This window comes from Grus americana, chromosome 15 (genome assembly GCF_028858705.1).
Source record: "Grus americana isolate bGruAme1 chromosome 15, bGruAme1.mat, whole genome shotgun sequence".
Taxonomy (NCBI): Eukaryota; Metazoa; Chordata; class Aves; order Gruiformes; family Gruidae; genus Grus; species Grus americana.
This window is the reverse complement of record NC_072866.1, coordinates 2,282,190-2,303,686: the sequence shown is the minus strand read 5'-3', so window position 1 is coordinate 2,303,686 and position 21,497 is coordinate 2,282,190. Positions and strand designations below refer to the sequence as shown.

General features: G+C 68.7%; 1 protein-coding gene across 4 annotated transcripts in view; it reads right to left on the bottom strand.

The window, feature by feature from the left end:
• Positions 1-21,497, bottom strand: part of LOC129213161 (mitochondrial import inner membrane translocase subunit TIM16-like) — a 40,622-nt gene that overhangs the window by 17,152 nt on the left and 1,973 nt on the right. For 2 of the 4 annotated variants that reach the window (XM_054842730.1, XM_054842725.1), the window contains exons 2-9: positions 19,780-19,876; positions 19,423-19,497; positions 17,672-17,742; positions 17,116-17,299; positions 16,629-16,705; positions 15,524-15,574; positions 6,873-6,959; positions 6,545-6,627 (exon numbers count right to left, since the gene is read on the bottom strand). In XM_054842730.1, the coding sequence (XP_054698705.1) occupies positions 6,545-6,627; positions 6,873-6,959; positions 15,524-15,574; positions 16,629-16,705; positions 17,116-17,299; positions 17,672-17,742; positions 19,423-19,497; positions 19,780-19,876 (725 nt within the window). Of the gene's footprint in view, positions 1-6,544; positions 6,628-6,872; positions 6,960-7,406; positions 7,487-15,523; positions 15,575-16,628; positions 16,706-17,115; positions 17,300-17,671; positions 17,743-19,422; positions 19,498-19,779; positions 19,877-21,497 lie in introns of those variants that run through there. The other 2 variants (XM_054842726.1, XM_054842727.1) reach the window with 2 other exon arrangements.

Sequence of the window (21,497 nt, the reverse complement as noted above, 5' to 3'; positions counted from 1 at the left end):
TTTCGCAGGCGCTGCCCATCTCACCCTGGCATACGGGCAGCAGTGCAGGCAGCTGTGCGGGCAGCGCGACATGTCCCCTGCGGAGGAGCAGGGAGGTCGGCCGCATCCTCCCGTTGTTGTTGGTGAGCGCTGGGATGAGTCAGGGCTGGTGGAGGGGGGAGTTTTCCCGACTCGGGGCGGTGGCGTTGGGGAGGCTTCACCCCCACGGTGCTGCCCCCCCACCCCCTTGCCGCGGGCACTGGGGAGGTGTTCCCAAAACAGAGGCCACGGGTTTCGAATCAGCCCCTGCCCTGCGCATCATCCAGCCTTACTTCATCCCTCCCCGCCTGCCAAATGGCTCCGGGGCCGGCTGCGGGACAAACAGCCCAGCCCAACCTCCGTAACCTCCTGACGTCACCCCTGGCAGCACCGGGGACCCCCAAAACGCCGGGGACAAGCGTCGCCTTGCTCTGTCCTCCCCAAACCGGGGGCTGCAGCCAGAGCCAAGGCTCGGGGCCCCCACGGTGAGGCCCCCCCGGCCCGGCCCCGGGAACAGCCGGTTTTGTGCGCTGGTCCCGGCAGGGAGGGCTGGAAGCCGGCGCTCGGCAGGTTCCCGCTGCCAAGTGGTTTCTGCTCCAACCCTCTGGTTTTAATCGTTTTCCAATCCTTTATCTTTCGGGCTGGAATTTTCCAGGTTGGGGCCCTGCCCGCTGAGGTATGTTTGATTTGGAGAGAATGAGCAAAAGCGGGCTGAAGCGCCGCGGCTGCCGCCAGCGGAGCCGAGGGTCACCGCCGTGCCGCGCGAGTTGCCAGCCGCACCGGGACCGCCGGCTCTTCAGGATACGGCCCTGACCCCGCAAGCGCCCCAGTCCCGCTCGCCCGGGCCTGACGGCGGGAGGGGGTGGCTCTGGATGCAATTAGGGGCGCGGGGCGGTGGCGGGGGCCGTCTGGCGCGGCCCCCCCCCGGCTCCCAGGTGGGCTTCCGGCAGGGCTGGCTCCCATTAGGGCCGGCGCAGCGGCAGGAGGGGCCCCTCGCCGGCGCGGGCGGGTCGGTGCGATGGCCACGCTCGCCCGCTCAAAAGGCCCATTGTGGTCCTCTCCCCACAGATTTTTCAAATTAACATCCCAAATTCCTCTGAAAATTGCTGCTGTGTAAATATTTTCACTGCGAGCTTTGTATATTTTCCAGCCTCGCGAGGAGGAGAGAAGAAAAGTCCCTGGCGGAGCTGCGGCCTCGCGCCGGGTGCCCCCGGCCTGCCGCCGCCGCAGCCCCCCCGTCCCCGAGCCCGGCCGGGCGCAGGGTCAGCTCCTGCGTGTCCCCTCACCGTCACCGGGCTGCAAGGGACTGGCAGCGGGGACCTCGCAGGGGTCCTCCGGCCCCTTCCCTCCTGACCCCTCGCTTTCCTTCCTGCTCCATGATGTGCCCTTCCCCTAACGAAGCTGTTTTCCCCACTTGCAATTAGCTGGAGGTTTGCAGGGCCCCCCCCGACGTGCCAGGTGGGTATTGGGGATCCCCGCACCCCTCGGCAGGTCCTGTCCGCTCCTGGGGGACTTCCAGCAGCTCCAAAGTGACCGCGGCCATTGGGGATGCCACTCCGGCAGCCCCGGCACGGCGGGAGCAAAGCGGGGGCTCAGCTTCAGCAGGTGCAGCGCAGCCGGGCAGCACCGAGCCAAGGTTTTTCGAGGCGGCTCGGCGGAGCCGGGTGCCAGCCGGGAGGTGCGGGGAAGGGGCCGGAGCAGCACAAGGTTCGGCCTCGGCACGGAGGGGTACAGGGATGCTGCGGGCAGGGCAGGGCTCGGTGCTCTGTGAGGCTCAGAGCCCCCCCCCCCGGCCCCGACACCCACATCTGCACCCAGGCGGCTCCGCGGGAGCTCGGCGGTGCCCCACACGTGCCCTTCCAGCCCCCCCGAGCCCCCGCGGCTTCCTGAACCCAAGCGCAAAAGTCCCCGTGGCCACTGCCAGCCCCGGCGCGCGCCAGGAGCGGCTCTGAGCGGCACATCGTGTGGTGCTGCTAATTCCTCTGAGCTGAATCAGCGCTGGGGAAGGATTGCAAAACCCCCTGAAATGAACCCAAAAAAAATCCCTCTCGCTATGCAATCCAGCGGGGCCGGTAACTGAGAGCCCCGGCCAGAAGCCACGGGCGGGATGGAGGGGGGCTCGGCGGGGAGCCACAACGGGAGGAGCTGCCGGCTTCACTGGGGCACGTCCCGCTGCCCCCAGCCCTGCCCGGCGCAGGCAGCACCCTGCCTGCACCCAGAGGGCTGCAAGCCTGGAGGTCCCTGGCCTCTACAGAAACATCCCTGGCCCCGGGCATGGCCCCGTGGACACCACAGCCTGGTCCCCTGGGGTCCCCAGGTCCCCACGGCTGGAGCAGAGCCTGGGGGGACACGTTGCAGGGTGCTGGGGGGGGTCCCCATCCCCGTTCCCCGGGGGCAAGGGCAGGCGTGTGCCCGTCCCACAGCCCCACGCGCTGCCGCAAAGCCTCGGCTGCCAGGAAGAGCTTGCGGAGAGGCAGAAATCCCGCCGGCTTCCTGGAAAGCTGGGGAGGTCGGGGGCCGGGGAGCACCAGTCGGCCACGGAGGCGGCGGTGGGCTGAGGCCGTGGCCCATCTGGGAGTGATTTCGGCACCGCTGCCGCTCGCTGCCTTCCCGCCCGAGCGGCCCCACTCGCGGCACGGGGCTATTTTTACACGGTGTAATTACCGGGGCAGGCGGCGGGGCCGGGCAGCTCCCCGGTGTTAACCCCTTCGTGCGGCCGCCCAGGAGCATCTCGCCCCATGGGGACGGGTCCCACTGGAGTGGCACCTGATGGGGTGGCCGCCCCCCCCCTCCTCGTGTCTGAGGTTGGTGGCCAAGGGGGAGCAGCAGGAAAAGCCCCTTCCCCGCTGATGGCAAGTAGCCACCAGCCCCGGCACCCGTGGGAGGGAGAGGGTGAGGGCAGGGGTCTGCAGGGGGATGGGGACGGGGATGGGGACACTGTCCTGCTCGGGGCTCTGCCACCCAGACCTGACCAGTGGGGTGGGTGTTGTCAGAGACCCCCGAAACACCCAGCACAGCCCAAAAGGGCTGCTAAGTCCCAGGAAAAAGCAGCGCACGGGGTGTTGGGGCCAGGAGGGATGGGAGCGGGACCGGCCATCAGGGTCCCGTTACAGCTGGTGACCGGGGAGAGGTGGCAGGGTGACGGTGGGGACACGTGTCTCGGTGGGGTCGCACGTCTTGGTGCGCACGAGGGCTGGAGCCAGGAGATGCCAGGGCTGCAAGCTCGGCCCCCACGAGCCGGCTCAGCCGCAGGCTTTGGCTGGGGCAGGGGCAGTGGGCGGGTGCTGGGGGCTGAGCATCCCTGGGCAGCGTCCCCGACAAAGCCCCCCAGACCCCTCCATGTCCTGCTCCAGCCCCAAATCCCTCTGCAAACATCGTGCCGTGCCAGCTCCCCGCCGTGGGCATGTCCTGGCTCCGGCACCTCCCAGCTCTGGCGGACTTTGCACCGTGAAGGGCAGTGGGGCTCCAGCCGTCCCCCTCTCTCAGCCCCCGCCACCCATCCTGCCCCATGGGGCTCTGCCCAGCGCCGGCACACGGGGACATGGCTCCCCGGGACCTTTGCAGGCCTGGTCACTTCGGCCCTACCGAGCCAGCTGCAGCCCGAAGCCGGCCGCGGCGTGGGCAGGAGGCTGCCCGCTCCCCTGCTTGGTGAGCCAGCACCCCCGGCCTCCCTGGGGACATTTTCAGGACACCGACAGATGCGGCGACACAAGGGAGCTGCTGTTCTCGGCGGCCCCGGCACGGTGACTGCACCGTCCCCGGGCAGCGCTGCGCCAGCCGCCGGGCGCGCGGCAGCGGGGTCTGGTCGCTGACCCCGAGTCGGAGCCGGTAACCCAACCCCGCCGGTGCTGGTTACAATTTAGGGCAACAATAACCTATTGAGGCCCCTTCCTGGCTCCTGCCCTGCTGCTCCTTGATCTAATTAAAGGGGACCGGGGTGGGGGGAGACAAAACCCGAGTCGAAAGGCAGCGGCGGGTACCCGAAGGCGGCACGTTGAGGACCACAGTGAGGAGAAGGGCCGGGGCCACCCACGCCTCCCACCACTGGCTCCCTCCGGGGTCTGGGCATCAGCAGGGACGGGGTGGGGGGGATCAGGTCCTGAGCATGGCCCCGGCACAGTCGAGTTGCAAAGATCTCGCCTGCTCAGGATTTGGGATGGGGGACACCCCCCCCCCAAAATGCACTTGGGAGTGAATGAGGCCGCTGCCCCCCCCCCCCCCGCCACCCCCCCCCTTTCCCCGTGGATGGTGGGCAGGGGTGCAGCCACCCTGTGGGGTTTGGTGCAGCTGTGGGCGTGGGGGTGGGCATGCTGGGGGTGTCCCCCATCTCGGGGCACACTGTGGCCTCGCTTTGGGGTGCCACAGGGTGCCCGGGACGCGTGGTGCCGGCTCGGTGGGCACAGGCCCCCGCGGCAGGGCACGGTGGGGACGTGGTGGGGACGCGGGCTCCCCTTCCTGCCGGCCCAGCGTCAGTAATGAATGGTATGAGTTTCCTGCCCGCCCACTGATTGCTTCCTCAAAGAGCCTCAATGAGCTGCTGCTGCTGCGCCCGGCGCCCCACACGCGGCTCATGGCACGGCCGGCACCGCCACGCTGCCGGACGGGCCTCGATGCCCCATGCCGGGCACCCACGTCCATGCTGGAGATCCACGACGGATCCCACGGCCCCACGGCTGCTCCGCCATCCCCAGGGTGCTGCGGCATCCAGCACCACCCCCCCCTGCCCCGCACCGAGCCTGAGCTGAGCCTGCAGCTCCCCTGTTTGGGTGCTGCCTCTGGGGCGGCCCTGTGACCCCCCCAAACCCTCCAACCCCTGCTCTAGCCACAGCTCCGGGGCTCCCGAGCATCGCACCCCGCCGGCCCCTGATCCGAACGGCTCTGCCGGAGGGAGAGCGTGGGCCCCGCTCGGCACCTCTGCTGGGACCCAGCCCAAATCCCCCTCCGTCATTTGTCATCTCGGCGAGATTTACAGGCGGGGAGCGGTTGGGGCTGGAAGCGGAGCCGGCCCTGGCGCGGCTGCCTAAAAAAAGCACCTCCTGCTCCTCGGTGACTCCCCAGCACGGGGAGGGGGGTGGGTGTCCCCCACTTGCCCCCACCACCCCCAGCCTCTCCGTATCGCCACGCAGCCACAACCCGGCAGAGCCCCGGCATGACGCGCAGGCAGTGCCCGCCAGCCACATTCCTGGCGGCTGATAAACCCCGCAGCCAAAATAACTCCAGCCTGCGCAAAGGGGGCTGAGCCCAGCCTGGCGTCTGCATCCAATTTAGCCGGGCTGGCTCACCCCGGCCCAGCGCCGGCGGGGAGGCCCACGTGCACAGGGTGCGAGAAGCAGTGGGATTTGGGGTAATTCCCACTGGATTCTCCCCTGGCAGCAATAAGGGACCCTAAAGCATCTCCTTGCAGCACGCTGTGTTCCCCAGCCTCCCTTGGGACCGTTCACTCTGGACACTAATGATGGCTGGTCACCGAGGCTGGACGCGGCAACCCCACGGCTGCCTTTGCCCATTGTGCCGGCAGAGCTGGGGAGCAGGATTGCTGTGAGCGGCTCACCCCGGGAGCTCACAGGAGGGCAAGGGTGGCCGAGGGCCGGCCCCGCTGTCACGGCTCATTCGGCTCTTTGCCAGAGACCCTGTATCGGCACCGGGTGGCTGCCGACCACCCAGCCTGCTCCGGCACCGCAGCCCGCCATGGAGCATGCCCAGTGTGCGGCTTTGCCCCCCTGCGCTTTGCCAGCAATTCCGGGGAGAGCCGGTGGCTTCCAGAGCAGCCAGGCAAGGCCCTCGCCCCAAACCCCCATCACCCTGGTGGGATGAAGGCGCTGCCATTTCCTCGCCTGCACCGTGACGCTGGGCCAGCTCGCCGGGCAGCGTGGGAGAGGCCAGGCGGGGTCTAACCGGGGCGTTCCTCACCTCGGCGGTGCCCCGCAGACAGGAGACGGCTCCGTCGCGCCTTGACAAGGGGCGCTGACCCCTTACGGCCACGAAAGCTCTTCCACTGCCCCAAGGGACGCCCAGCGAGCACGGCTCTGCCACCGGCCTGGCCACGGCTGGCTGGGCAGCCGCCACGGCACCATGGCACAAAGCACCGCGGCCCCATCGTGAGCGGGGGGTCGGGGCCGAGCCGCTCTGGCGCGCGGGCAGCGCCAAAGGAATTGGCTCACCCGCAGCATCGTCGTGCCGCCCTCCCCCCCGCCCCCCCCAGTTCACGCGCCCACCCGGCTAGCAGCCACCTCAGCCACTGCTGGTGCTGTCCCCTGCCACTGCCCACCACAGCATCACACAGCACCCGTCCCACCCCAGCGCCATTCCCAGCACTGCCACCGCCCTCCCATCCCACCCAAATGGTGCCGGGGATGGGGCCGTGCCGTCCCCAGCCTCGTCCCCAGCTTTGCGTGCCAGTGCCAGGAGCTCTCTGCCGCCTCCTGCTCCGCCACCACGCTCCCCGCGGGTCTCTGACCACGGCGTCCCCCCCGCGCCACGTCCCCGCCGCCCGCCCTCCCGCCCCGCAGCGAGTCCCCGTCCCTACCCGGGCGAGGTGTCCAGCGCCACGGTGAGCATCGCCCCGCTGAACCGCCGCGTGTCCCACAGCTTCACCTCCCGCTCCCGCATCTGCAGGGGCACAGACACGGCGTCGGTGGGCACCGGGGCTGCCCGGCCGGCCCCGCAGCACCACCTCCCTCACCGGCAAGCCTCCCTCCGTCCCCAGCAAGGGCCAGGTCACCTTTGAGGGGACCTCCTGAATTCGTGGGGCGCAGGCCACCCAAAGAGCTCCTGGGGCTCCAGCACGGCTGCCGCCGGAGCAGGGCTGGACCATCCCGGTAGCACCGGGGCCGCCTTCCCGGTGAGGACCGTACCTGGCTGAACCCGACGGAGATGAGGCAGTCGCTGGCGCCCATCCAGAGCAGACGGGAGTCCTTGTTGTTCTCGTGTCCTGGGACACTCTGCAAGGCACAGGAGACACAGCCGTCAGTATCGCCGCCGGCTGCGCCGGGCACGCCGTGCGGGATGCGTGCTTCACCGGCGGTGGCTGTGAACCGCCCCGGGACCGAGCACACGGAGCCGAGCGACGGCTCCTGACTCCGCTGAGAGACGGCCGTGGTGACAGTGCGGTGGGGACGGCCTGCAAGCGGTGACAGTCCTGAGCCCCCACCCTGCGCCGGTGCTGGCGTGGTTGCTTTGTGGAGTGGCTGGCCTGGCTCCCGGCAAGGAGCGGAGGGTGGCAGCAGGTAATGTGAGCGTGAGGGGGCACGGGATGACCCCCTGGCCCCCTGGGGCTCTCCCCGCACCTGGCAAGAGGGGTCGGGGTCCAGTGTGCTGCGAGGAAGCTGCTCCATGCCAGCAGGCACGAGAAGGGGCTTGGCCGTGGCTGTGGTGACAGAGTGACTTACTTCCCCGGCAGCATCCCCGGGCTCTCGGTCCACGCCGAATCCCGGCTGCAGGAGCTGGGTGCCCCGAGTGCGTCGGGATGCTACCAAAACACACGGCAAACTGAGCCCGGCCGTGCTCCCCGCACCGCCCTAAGCCCCCACAGCCCCACTCTGCCTCTCCCCTGGGCTCCCCGTGGGGCTGGGACCCCCCAGCCCACACCGCCACCGCATCCCCCCCACGGGCCCCAGCCCAGCCCCCCCCTCACTGGCCCCGGTGCCGCTCTGCCGAGGACGGGAGGGGAAGAGTTACCGTGGGGCCGGCGGCGGCTGCCTGCCGGCTCCCATGTGGCCCCCAGATGGGTCCTGCGGTTCCCGGCGTCAGCCAGCGCTCGCCCCACGGCACAGGCAGCGCTCGCAGCCCCCTCGCTCTTGTTTGCGAAGCCAAGAAAAGACTGCTAACGATTTCAGAGCTGGCACGGAAAAGCAGAGGGCTCTGCCAGAGCTAAACCTGGCACGGAGCTTCCGGTACCTCCGCGCAGGGCAGGGGGGGACCCAGCGTGGGGGCAGGAGGGATGGGGTGGGCGCAGGAGGGTGCCCACACGTCCGCAGCCCCAGGTTGGCACGCACACGGTGACCCCGGTGCCAGACGAACCGGGACCCGTGAGCTGCATCCCCCCCGGTGTGAGAACTGTGCATCACTGGCCACGACTGCACTGCGCCCACTGGTGAGGCTCTGCCACCACGGCGGTCCGGCGAGGGTGCCCGGAGGTGCCGTATCTCCCACCCCCCCCCCACCAGCAGCAGCCACCTCCAGTCCCGACCACCGGCGCCAGCGGGATGCCCGCTCCCCGGAGAGACCGGCAGCCGGGGCGGGAGAAGGTACATGGTGCCAAGCTCATCCTCCCCTTGGCTCCGGCACACGAGCCTCCTTGCCAGCACAAACACGGCGCTCGCCAGCCAGCGCGGCTCACTTGGAAGAGGCAGCGCTGGCCAAGCCGAGCCCGGCGCTCCCAGCCACAGGGGCAGGATGTGGGGCAGGAGGGGCCCGGCCCCCACCTCCAACATGCTGGCACTGGAGCCGGCTCCCGGGGCGGGGGCAGGGGGAGAAGGGCCTGGAGAAGGGAACACGTCCCAGGGTCGGTGCCAAGAGGGATGGAAACCCCGGGAGCCGGGGCCAGCCCGCTCGTCGGCCAGGAGAGCACTTCTGCACCTGAGCCGCGCGGCTGTGGCAGCCAAAACTCAACAGCTGGAGATCCGATACCGACTGCGCCGGCTCCGCTGGCTCCTGCGCACCGCTGGTTCCCCGGACCATCCAGCACAACACCCGAGAGACGGCGGTGGGCGGCAGCCCCCCGGGACGGGCGGCACGGCTGGCGGAGGGCAGTGCGATGCCGCTGCCGCTCCCAGCCTGTGTTGTGCCGGCCGCAGCACGGGGACCATGTTTTCTGTATTAGTTCCATCCCGGCGGAGCAGTACGTTTGGCAGCAAGCATGCGGGGAGGCCGGGGCCGGGGCGCTCTGCTTTCGGCGGTGGCTCAGCCACCCGGCTGTGCAGATGTTGCCAGAGGTGAGCATGCGGGGCCGGGTGGCAGTCAGTCCCTGCCCCGCGTCCCCTCCCCTGGTGCTGAGGGTCTTGGTGGGGATGGGCAGCGTGACCCAGCTCCGACGCCGGACACCGGTGTGGTTCAGTCAGCGGAGAGCCCCGGCGTGGCCGTGGGGCTGCTGCGGGTCCCTGGGGCTGGCAGAGCTGGGCAGGGACCCCAGCACCCAGCCAGGGCGACGCCGGGACCCCCTTGTGTCCCTGGAGCAGGGGACCAGCTGCAGCCCCAGGGACGGGCGTCCCCGTCCCCCCCGCCCCCGGCAGGCTGAGAGGAGCCCACCAGCTCCGGGCCAGCGCACGGGGAGCCGAGGAGGCCTCCCAGCTTCCCGGCCCCGCCAGCGCTGAGGCAGCCCAGCCTCCTCCAGCCCATTGTGTGGGTCCAGCCCAGCTGGTTTTAGGCAGCCCAGGCCGGGGGAAGCTCGTGCTCCCTCCTCCAAGCCGGATCAGCTGCCTGGGGAGGGTTTCCCGGCACCGTCCCTCTCCCCCTCCCAACCCATCCCTCCCCGCACAGGCTGGGGTACGACGCCGGTACGCACGGGGGTCCCCAGCCCCGCTCCCCGTGCAGCTTCGGAGCACTGGGCCGCGGGGGGCTGCGGGGGGGCAGCGCCAGGGAGCAGGGCCGGCGTGGCGGATGCAGCTGTTGGCAGGGATGCCGGGTGAGCTGGTAACAGCTGCCCGCGGGGAGCGACCGCCTCCGGCTCCTCGGCTGCCTGGGAGAGCCCGACACAAAGCAACCGCCGCTCGGGTGCTGGGGTGATCCCCGGGGCCAGCCCTGCCTCCGCAGGAGCAGGCACCCTCAGCCGGGATGGGGAGCCCGGGGCAGAGCCGTGGGGCTGGATGGGTGGGGGCAGCTGGGGAGGGTCACAGCTTTGCCCCTGGCCTGGACAGCTCAGCCCTGCCTGTGGCTAGCAGACCATGAGCGTGGCTAGCAGACCGCGGGCATCTGACCCCCCCGTGGGAAGGGAGCCCAGCAGTGGGACCCGCGTGGGCGCGGGAGGCACCAGAGCCAGCCTGGACCAGCCCTTTGCCGGTGGGCGCCAGGGCAGGAGGGGTCCCCTCAGACCGGGGCACTGCGGTGGGCTCTGGGGACGGCCACCTCCTCCCCGTACCGAGAGGGGAAGCCATGCACGTGGGGAAGCCATCGCTCCCTCCAAACCCCATGAGGCTACGGGGGCGGGGGGCACAAGGAACGGCTTCCTGGGGAGCCGAGGGGGTTAACCACGGCACCGCGTCCTCCTCTCGGCACAAGAATGTGAGTGATTTCCCTCCCTTGCCAAATCAGGAGAGCAGAGCAGCCTCTCCCAGGCCAGCTCCGCTCCTGGGCTCTGCCTGGAGCTCGGGGACACCAGGAGGTGCCACCTGCCCCAGGGGAGCGTAAGGACCCCAACCACCGCACATGGCGGCAGGGATGCTCCGGTAGCCGTCATGCTGCCAGCACTGGCCCCTTCCCGTTGCCAGGTGTGGGGTGGTGTGGGGTGTCTGTGTCACGGTGGGGATGGACCGGGGCGAGCCCCCTCCCGCCCACGCCGCCTCCCCAATCCCGCCGGCCAGGGCAGCATCGCCGTGTGCCCCCGTGCCCCCGGGGAGCTGGGCACCGTCAGCACCGCGCAGGCTCTGCCTCCCCCACCCCACTGCCAGCACAGCCCCCCCCCCCCCCGCCTCCGCCCAGCCCCTCCGGCCCTTGGTGAGGCCAAGGGAACATCCCAGAGGATGCTGCCGGCCCAGCGAGGGCAGGAAGGCGAGTGGGCTCCCGTCGGGACAGCCGCCACGGCTGCGGGGGCTCCAACCTCGGCACGGATGCCCAGGCACAGAGCAGGGCCACGTGGGCCAGGCACCCTGCAGCACCCGTCCGCACTCATCCCTCCTCTCCCGCATCTCATCTCTCCTTGCAGCCAGCGGCCCCGTGAGTCCCGTGCTACGAGGCCGTTATCAGATCCCCCCCAAACACTGTTGCCTGCCAGGAGCCCCAGCTCGGGCAGCGAGTCGGGGCGGGGGGGGGGGCTCCCAAAACGCCATGCTGGAGCCCCAGCCCCCGGTAAGCGAGGTGCCGAGCCGCCGAGGCCGTCCCCAGCGGGAGGGAAGGGCACCCAGGCGAGGGCGAGCCGGTGCCCCCCCCATGCACCCGCATCCCTCGCCGTGCCGCTGGCTCATCCCGAATCCTCCTCGACTTCCCCATGTCTGCCATACCAAGCAGCATTCCTGGGAAGGACGGCCGAGGGGGAAGCAGAGCAGAGGAAATATAAACAGTCCCGTGCAGCTACGCTGGGGAACAGAAGCATGAGAGCGGCGAGCGCGCGGTGCTATAAATAGGCAGCCCAGAGCCAGGCCAACTTTTTCAAAGCTTCCCACGGTCTCCTTGGGAATGTGGGATGCTGCGGACCTTCCCCCAGCCCGGAGGAAGCCGCTGCCGAGGCTGGGAGTCAGGTACCCCCGGGGTGACCCCGGCGTGGGATCCCGTGCCGATGGGGTGGGGAGGAGCAAAGCTAGAAGTCTCTCTAGGTCCTGATGCGCCTTCCCCTGGCGAGTGGTCCCCAAACCGGCCCCGGGGTGACAGCGGGATCCTGGGCAGAGGTGATGCGTTGGGGTCCGTGGGGTCCCGGCTATGGGCATGGCCAGGTCACCCCAGCCTGGATCTCCACCTCGCCGCAGCATCGCCCTGCCACCACGGCCCTCAGAGACCCGCTCCCCGCCGTACTCCCCCACCTTGGCAGAGGCTAATGTGGCCCACGGGATGGTGGTCACGGTGGTCACGGTCTACCCTGGGCAGAGGTGGGGTACCCCCGGCCTCGGGGGACATGGTCCTGCCCCCCACCACGTGTGCTTGGGGGGCTGCGAGCCCTGGGTGCTCCCAGGCGTGGAGCTCTGCCCCCGGCACGGCCCACGAGGTGGGGGACAAACCCACGGTGGGGACAAACCCACGGGGACACCCTCCCAGCTGTCCCCAGGCACCCTCAGCCCCGGTCCCGCTCATTAAAACAGAGCTCATTAAAACGTGAGCGGGAACATGCGCTCGCCCGGCGTGTGCGGCCGTTCCCTCGCCCCCGGTCCTGCCGAAACGTCGGCGGGGGAAGTTTCTCGTGAGAACGAAGCCGGCTCCTCTCCGTCCCACACTGGCCGCACTCGGCGGCGGCCCCGCAGCCCGGCACCGGCGGCACCCGCCCCGGCCCCGTAATGGGAGCCAGGTGCCGGCCAGATGCGTGCAGCCCCTCGCGCAAGCGTGCGGGGGCGGGATGCGGCCCATCGGCTCCGCACGCCGCCAGCCCGGGGCAATGCCGTGTCCGGCGGACGTGGCTCTGCCGCACCAAATCGGGGCACCCGCACAGTGCGGGACACCCCCGCTGACCACCTAGCGGCCACCTCCCTTCTTTCCAGCTGCGTCTCCACGTGGTTTGATTTGCACACCCCCCCACCCCCCGTCAGTAAACATTTTTGAGGGTGCACCCCCAGCAGACGTATGCTGACGGACGTACAAGTGACACGTGCGTACAACTGAAGGGCTCCTATTTTCTCCCTGCCCCCCCCCCGCATTGCCTTGTGCACCCCGCTTTAGAGAGAGCTGCTTCAGAGGACAGGCAAGACCCCGGCCCGTGCGTGCAGGCAGGGTGCTGCGTGCCCATCTGGCCCCCCAAGCCCGGGGACCCACAGCTTGCCGGGACCCAGAGGCGCGGACAAGCGGAGATGGCGCCCGAGCACCCCCCGCCATACCCCAATCGCTGCTCCGCGCCGGTCCTGGTGACTCGCCTGGTACGGGCACCCTCGCGGTGCTCCCACCCCCTGCTCAGCACTCCGTCCCCCCACGGCTGGCGCACGACGCACCCCACGGGCACGGCCCGTGACGTTTTGTGGGGTTTGCCTGGGCGAGGGCGGGAGCGGAGAAGCGCCGAGGCACTGCCGAGCCGAAGCGGTGAGGGAGAGGATGTGACTCGCTTCCAGGGAGGGGGTCAAGGCGAGGAGGGCGACCACCAGCCCCCGCGGGAGGGGAGGGGAGGGGGGGCGGGGGGGCTGCAGCCGGGGCAGCGTGGCCTTGGGAGGGCAGGAGGCAGAGGACAGGACTCAGGGGACGCCTCCAGAAGTTCGGCGGCACTCGGGCCCGGGCCCAGCCAGGCAGGGGGAGCAGCGGAGGCACAGCGGGACCCGCGGCAGCAAAGGGGGGGCCCTGACAGCTCCCAGGGCGGCTCAGGGGCCCCAGAAAGGCACGCAGGGCAGCAACGGGGTGCAAGCCCAGCCCTAACGCTCGCAGAAGGGCTGCTGTGCCTACGTCTCCCTGCTCCAGCCCCGACGCAGCAACGAGGGGCTGGGGGGGGTTCCAGCAGGATGAGGCCACTGCTCTCCCAAGGGACGCGGTGGCCTTGGGTACGTACCCCAGCCCCGCCGCGCTCGCTGCGTCACACGCTCCTGCCCGCTGCCGGGACGCGCTCAAAATAGCTGTGACGGATGTAAGGGGGAACGGGGGGGTGGGGGGTCAGGCCCCCATCGAGGGCACGGCCGCGGGGTGCGGGCACCCTGCCAGCCCGGCCGGCACCGCACCCTCCTCGCCATCCACCCTCGTCCCCAGCCCCGCGCAGGCTGCATCCGCGAGACCCGAGAGCGCCGTCAGGCATCGTGGCACCGCGGTGGCGACCCCTCCTCCCGAGGCTCTTACTTTGGCTCTTTCTCATCCTTTCTCCCTGCTCTAAAAAAAAAAAAAAAAAAAAAAAAAAAAGCACAACGGTTTAATGAGGCAGGCTTGGCAAATTAAGAAAAGCAGCCGGAGGAGCAGCCCTCTGCCGAGGCCGGCTTCAGCACCGCGTGCTCCGGGTGAGCCGGCGGCAGTGCCGAGCCCGAGCCCTTCGCCTGCTGCGGAGGAAACCCAGCCCACGGCGCGGCAGGGGCCAGCGCAGCTGGAAAACCCATCGCGCCGCTCACCTCGCTCATCGCCGTGAAAAAACAGGCAACTTCAAAGCCGGGAGCTCGCGAGGTGCTGGCACCCACACGGCGGCCCCGGCATCACCCGGTTTCGTAACCGCGCTGGCCCAGGGGAAGAAGGAGCCTTTCCAAATAACCCGGCCCTCCAGCAAGTGGGGGGGGGGGGAGAAAAAACAAAACACAGGAGTGTTATTCCTCTTGGCTAAGCAAGCCCTGTGCAAACTTCCAGAGGATTTATGGCATTTTAAAGTTTTCCCCTTCAGCACAGTACTTCTCCAAGACTAAACATCTTCATCAATTCTCAGCCGACCGGGGTTAGGGCTGCGGCACAGCAGCGCTCGGCCGCGGCAGCGAAGGTGCATATTTCTCTTGGCAAAGCCCGAGCCCCGGGCTGGATCAGACGGCAGCGGAGGGAAGTGAGCTGCCTGCTTTGAACAGCCACCATCATTCACACGTTATTTTTAATAGCTCAGCGAGACAGAGTCCACCCTCCCCGGGAGACTTGGCTCGAGCCCATCGCGCTCGCAGCTTCGCCGAAACGCCGTTATACAAGCCGACAGGTCTGGCAGGGGGAGAAGCGGGGAGCGGGTCGGGGGGGGGAGCAGCGGCCGGGGCCGTCGGCGGAGAGGCGCAGGATGAATTGGGGAGCAGAGACGGGTACCTTCCAGCCCTGCCAAGCGGGACCTGGTGCAGGGGGGCATCACGAGGGCCACCCGAGGGCCGGGAGCACTTTGCCCTGGCTCACTCGCACGTGTAACCGCTGGGTTTATGTGTCAATCTTGCGGTGGTGTGTTTATAAAGCTGCCTGAAGGGTCAGGGCACCGCTCGTACCTGCGGAAAGCGCCCAGGGGCAACCGGCGGCCAGAGAGTCCCGGTGCGGCGCAGCGCCGGAGCACCGGCTGCCTCGTCGGTGCCCGGGGTTACCGCTGTGCCCGAGCACGGGCACCAGAGGCCATCGGCTTCCAAAGCCCTTGGGCACGTGTACGCCGCGGCAGGAGAGGCACGGGGCGCAGCAGAGCCCGCTGCAGCCGTCTCGCCCTGCTCTCCGCCGCATCCCTCCCCTCCCAAAGGCTTCCAGCCCCCTCCGCAGCGAGGGACAGCGGCCGGTGGCAGCCAGAGCCCCCAAGCCACAGGAAACCTCTAATAAGAGGCTGTTTAAACTCCACGTCAAGGCTTAAGTCCTCTACTTATTTCCTAATCGCTGTTATTTGCTGAGCTGTGCGGATCCAACCGCCCAGCCCTCACCCTTGGCAGGTCCTCGTCCCCGAGAGCCTTTCGCCCAGCTCCCGTACGGCGGCGCGGAGCCCGGGTGCCCACAGCCCCGCCGCAGCCCCTGCGCCCGCAGGGACGGGGATCCTGCCCGCGGGCAGACAGCCCCAGTGGCAGCGTGCCGGTGCACCGCCGGAGCTCACCGGCACGCAGGAGGGCAGGGGTCCCCTGTGCTGAACCCCACTGGGGCCGAGGAAGAGGTTGCCCGTTCCCCCTGCCCTCAGCCTGTGCCGTCGCCTCTCCCACGCTGCGGCAGGGCTGGGACAGTTTGGGGCACCAAGCCCACCCCGTGGCAGGCAGCGGGCGCCCCCGTCGGGCAGGGCTGCCCGTACCACGTCACCCAGCACACCCGGGAGGGACGGTACCTGGAAGGCAGCCGGGCTGGCTCGGGGGTCAAAGAGCCGCAGTTTCTTGTCCTGTTGAGATAAAAAGAAAACAGAGGAGGGTCAAGGACCCCGGGGCCAGCGGGATGTCAGGCCGTACTAGGCAGAAGGCTTGGAGTGAGCAGCCCCCCTCCTTCCTGCCCATCACTCTCCTGCCTGCGGTGCCTGCCCCCGTGGACAGCTTGCACAGCGTCCTTCAAGGTCTAGGGGCACACCCCCAGCACCCCCACAGCCTCACCAGGACCCTCACGTCCCCAAAACTGCTCCCAGAGAAGGGGGGAGCCTCCAAAGCAGAGCCAGGGCTAGAGCCCGACCTCTCGGATGCCGCCCTGCCGGCGCTCCCCAGCATCCTGCGGCCAGGGGAGCGAGCCCACTCCTGCCCGGCACCCCACAGCCAAACGGGGCATGGGATGCCCCTCGGAAAGGGCTGGCCGGGGAGCAGAGAGAGCAGGGAGGTGCCCCGGTGCCAGCCTTGCTGCCAGGACGCGTCGGCCAGACCCGCACGGCACAGCACGGTGATGCTGCGGACCTCGGGGGCCACACGGCACGGCTCGGGGTCCGCACGCTTGGCCAGCATGGACTCCATCTCGGGCCCGGCTGCTCGCTCGGCCCACGCGCTTCGCCTCCTACCCACAGGCGCAGGGGGTTTGACTGCTCGCTCAGCCCGCACGCTCGGTCCCGCACGCTCAGCTGGGCTTGCACGCTCGGTCCTGCTCACCCAGCCCTCTGCGCACAGCCCGGGGACCTGGCAGCTCGCTCGGCCTCCATGCCGGGCCCGCACGCTTAGCGCAGAGGGGGAACGCTGGCTCAGGCCATAGGCCTGCTCTGCCCGCACACTTGGCCTCCATGCCTGCGCACAACCGCACGCCAGCGTGTCCGGCAGCGCACGGGCAGCGTGTGGCAGGCGCCATCTAGCGCTCCCGTCATCCTCGGCTCCGGTGCCGCTCCCTGACCCCATTTCTGCTCTTTTCTCCCCAAAAGAGGATCACCGCGTGCCTCACCCCAGGACCAGGGCGCAGCCGGCGGCCAGCCCGGCCGGGCCGTGCCGTGCCGCGCCGCAGGGAGGTCGCCCGTGGGAGCGGCTCACCTTGCAGGAGGTGCCGAGGAGGCGGCCGTCTCGCTTCCAGGTCAGGCTCTGCAGCTGGTCCCCGTGGGAGTCCAGGGCTGGGGGAGGAAAGGAGGCTCAGGATCGGGGTTAAGCAGGGTCCCTCCCGCAGGTGAGGCAGGAGCCATCGCTCTCCCACCTGCGAGCGCTTCCCACGGCTGGCCAGCCACAGCCCACGGCACCCACGTCCGCCCACGCCCTGGAGAGGGACCCGCCACCCCAGGGGATCCCCAGCAAAGCTGCTGTAGACACCCTGGGCAGCGCAGGAGCCTTTTACATGGCTACGTCAGAGCGCGGGGGAGCCCGTGCACCCGCACAAGGGGCTGCGGTGCTCCCTGCCCAAAAAGCCACCCGTGCCGCCTGTTCGGTGACACCGAGGTCCAGACTTGAGCCCGTTGCTTCAGCCCCGGCAACAGCACGGTGGAGATGTGTGTCGCGGGCAGGAGCCGGCGGGCACGGCCATGCCTACCTGTCAGCGGCTGCTGCCGCCCCACGTCCCAGACGGTGACTCGCTTCCCCGCGCCGCTGGCAAGGACGCCGTCCGCCGTGGGGTGGAACTGCAGCGCATCCACCGGGCCCCCCCCGGACTTCAGGGTCAGCCCCGCGCTGCCGGGCAGGTCCTGGCCGCTCTCGGGCAGGCGCCACACCTTCACCTGCAGCCCCAGGGAGAGGGGGGGTCAGTCCCTGGGCAGGCGAGCCGGACCCGGCTGGGTGCCAGCGGTGCTCAACCTGGGCTCGCTGCTTTTCCAAGCTTTGGTCCCCGAGGACACTGGGGGACCCCTCATTGCGCGGCTCAATGGGACCAGAGCTGCGGGCATCCCAGGTGGGAGAGGGCTGATCCATCTGCTCTGTCCCCCACAATCTGGGGACATCCCACACCGCTCCCCAAGGCTGGCACCTTCTACCCCGGGCTCCTCTTATTCCCATCGCTCCAGCTCCGTCTCCTCCAGGCTCTGCAGCAAATCCCAGAGACACGCTGGGGAACACGGGGTGCCCTCTCGGGACCCCCGGCACCGAGCACTCACCATCTCATCAGCAGAGCCTGTAGCCAGCAGGAGCTGATCGAAGGGCGAGAAGTCAAAGTCCGTCACCACATCTGGAAGGAGAAGGGCAGAGGTTCATCCCCGCGTCACCCTGCGGACAGCGCGTCTGCCTGCCCTCGCTCTCCCCCAGCCTCAGACCCTTTTCACACGCGCACATCTGCAGGCAGGCACGGGCAGCCGGGGTCGGATCCAGCCCCATCGAGGCATTTTTGGAGCAGCTCAGCTTTGCTGCAAGAGCCTGAGCCCCTCCACGCTGTCCGTCAGGGTCTCGCACCCCTTCCTGGAGGGACGGGACCCCTGAAGGGCAGCGCCACACAATTGCGTCTCCCTGTCTAACCCTGGCTCTCGTTTCAGGATGGACGTGCCCGGGAGGCACAGGGAGAAGCATGAACAGCATGAGGGTGTCTGTGCCGGCCCAGATGCCGGCGAGCGAGGCCGTGGCCGACCGGGGCCGTGCTGGTAACAAGGCTCCCTTTGTAATGCCCCAGCTCGGCGCGCCGGAGGCAGGGCCGCCTCTCGTGGCTCCGGCGGCAGGGCCCTGCGGGAGGAAGGCTGGCACCGTCAGCAGCAGCCCCTCGGATGCATTTGGCACGCTTGGGAAAGTAGGTCACTGTGTACTTTCCCGCTTCCAGTAGGTTGCGGAGAGACAGGCCCAGGAGGCACGAAAAGCGAGCGGCTCACTCGGCTGCATTTGCCCTGGGAGGAGAGAAAAATCCCTTCCCCGCTTTGGAGGCGTTGCTCTGGCACGGCCGGCTTCAAAGGGCTCACGCTAAATCTCATTAAGAAGCCGTTACCGTTGCGCTGGCTCCCCGCGCACCCCTCCAGCGCTCCCCTGGGAGCATCGGAGCTCGCTGGCCTGCGTGCCACTGCGGTGCAGCTCTCCGTGCCAGCGCCACACCGCAGCGATGCCAAGCCACCGCACGCGGGAAGGCGGCGCTGGGACCAGCTCCCGTCTTGCTGCTCCAGCGCAATTTTTTGGGGGGAAATAGGTGATCGGTGCCCCCCAGGCTGGCACTGCTGCTCCGACACCATTGAGGGGTACCCCGGGCTCCCCAACACTCCGTCCCCGTGCAGAAGGCAGAGCTCTCGCCTCCGCAGCGTGTGCTCCTCTGCCAGGGGCAATGCTGCCAGCCGCCTCTTCCCCTGCGGCGCTCGCTCTGCCCACATCGGAGCTGCTCAGGGCCACGTGGCCACCGGTCCAGCCTGTTCCTCCCGTCGCTGGAGCTGGGTACACGCGCGGTGATGCCATCCCCAGCTCCTCCGCCAGCCTGGCACTGGGTGTACTGGGAACTTGAGGGCGTGCAATGAGTAACATGGGGTGTGCTAGAGGAAAAGCGTGAGCAAGAGCTGCGTGCTCACAGACCTTGCTGCGGCTTGAGAGATGAAGGGACGTGGATGAATCCGGCTCGTCAGCAAAAGCCCAGTCTGGCAGAGCCTCGCGTGGTCAGCGCGGCTGCAGTCGGTTTGCGCCTCACACACGAGTGAGACTTGCCAGGGTCGCCCTGCCTGTGGGTGGTGGTCCCCGGGGACCCCAGCAGCTCTCCCAGCCCCCTGCCCGGGAGACAGCCCAACACGGTACCCTGGGCTGGGACTCGGCACCTGAGCCCCTCCGCGCAGCCCACGCTGGGCCAAATGCCCCCCGCGCAGGTGGCACCAACTCCTCAGCGCCCCGGTGCAGAGCACGGCAGAGGCACGGGGCAAGCCAGACCGGGGCTGGCAGGCACCCAGCTCACCCGAGTGGCAGCAGAGCTGAGACACGGTCCTCTTGCCTCCATCCTCGCACTCCAGCGGCACGATGCCCAGCACACCTGCAGGAGAGGACACAGGAGCAGGTCACCAGCCTGCCCAGCACCCACACGATGCTCCCAGGACCACCCCCCCCCCCGACACAGGGACACCACCCAGCTCTGCAATGCAAGCCAAGAGGTGCAGGATGGGACCATCAGCACCTATGGGGGAACTCGGGGAAAGCCTCCTCCAACTTGCCCTCAGCCCTGGGCTGACCCAGCAACGAGCCCCGCAGGGACCACAGGGTCAAATCCATCCCACCGGCCCCAGCCGCGCTCGGCACCCCTTTCCTTGGGCCTCACCTGCCGCCTCAGCATTGAAGGCGATCCAGCGGCAGCTGGCCTTCACATGGTTCCCGCAGGACGTGACGGAGCCCGCTCGGATACCCCCGATCCAGGCCTGGGATGGAGAGGGACAAACCCACATCAAGAGATGTCTCTGTTTCGGAGGGGCCCGACGCCGTGGCCGGAGCACAGATGGAGAGAGACAACGAGGTATCGGCACAGCACGGCCAGAGACCCTCAGCCCCAACGGAGGTCCCTCACCGATGGACCTGGCACTACCTGGAGGGTGCCAACACTAACGGAGTCGTGCCAGAGGCACCTCTGTAGGGTGCAACGCGGCTGCTAACGCTCCCTGCATAAAAGTGCAGCCCCTTGCCAGAGCTGGGGGCTTTGCTGCTGGCTCTGCGCAGGAACGAGGGACAGGAGCATCCCAGCTCCCTGTGCTGCCTCTCCCCAAAACTGTCCCAGCCCTGGGCTCTCCCGCAGTGGGAAGGGTTCGGAGGACCTTGTGATAAACTCATGTCAGGGAATTTGGGATGGGACAAAGGCTCTTGGGCTGCGAAGCACCACGAGGTCAGGCTGTTGTTGACTAAGGCAGGTAAACACCTCTGGCAGCACGCTTCCCGCACGGACACGCGGCCAAGGAACTTCATTACAGCTCCCAAACCAAAATCCCACGTTGCAGTGTTTCCCACCGCTGTTCCACAGCTGAGCACCGCACCCGTGGGGCACCAGGACACCCTGCGCCAGCTGGACCCAATCCGGGTGTCACAGACACCCAACCTCAAGTGGCCACTGGGACCAGGAGCTCCCCGGCACACCCAGGGCCAAGTCCAGCCCTCGAGCAAAGGCGAGTGTTTTACAGCTGCCACCATGCCTGCAGAGCAGCTGGTGGCCACTGGCATCGCAGAGCCCTGCGGCCCGGAGCCGGAGCAGCCGATACCCTGCAAGCAGGGCAGAGCCCTTTGCAGGGAAGGAAGCTGTGCACGCAGCCCCAAAAGGATCGAGCCCCTGATTTCCTCTTCTTGCACGGCTTCCTTTTGAGGCCTGACAGAGAGCAGCAGTTCCTGCAGCACTTCCTCTGGTCCCTGTCACAGCAGCCTGCGGGGTGGCAGACCTGGTAACCCTTCTCCTGCCGAAGGGAGGTTCAGCAGCCAGGTCGGAGTCTGCAGCAGGGACAGGGAACAGGTCTGGAGCATGACCAAGATGCGGGAGGAAGGGTCCCACAATCTGCACCCTCTCACCCTGCGCTGGTCCCTCGGTGAGGGGGCACAGGAGCTACATCTGGCCCCCAGCATCGGGGGGTACCACGCAGGACCCCTGCGGCAAGGTGTCACACAGGGACTGCGGAGCTGCTCCAGCCCATCCCCGCAGGCAGGCGGGAGCCCTCGGGGAAGCGATCCTTCCTGCAGCGTGCCAGGGCAGCTGGTAAAGCATACGGCACCATCCTGGCTACGTCCCTAAAACAAACCGCAAGCTTTCGGGGCGCCTCAGCCAGAAGAGCCCTGCAGATGCTGCCTGAAGGGGAGAAGCGACTCAGATGTGATCCTTCGTGTTTACACTGCGCTTCCCGAGCTGGCCAGGTCAAGTGTCTGCCTTCGCCTCCGTAAACAAGCTGCTCTGCTCAGCCGGGGACACGAACAGCGTTTCCCGCTGTGACACCCGAGATGGGTTTGGAGAAGAGACGTCCACCTCCCACCCGCAGAGCTGGGTGACGTGGCCTCGCTTCCCAGGGA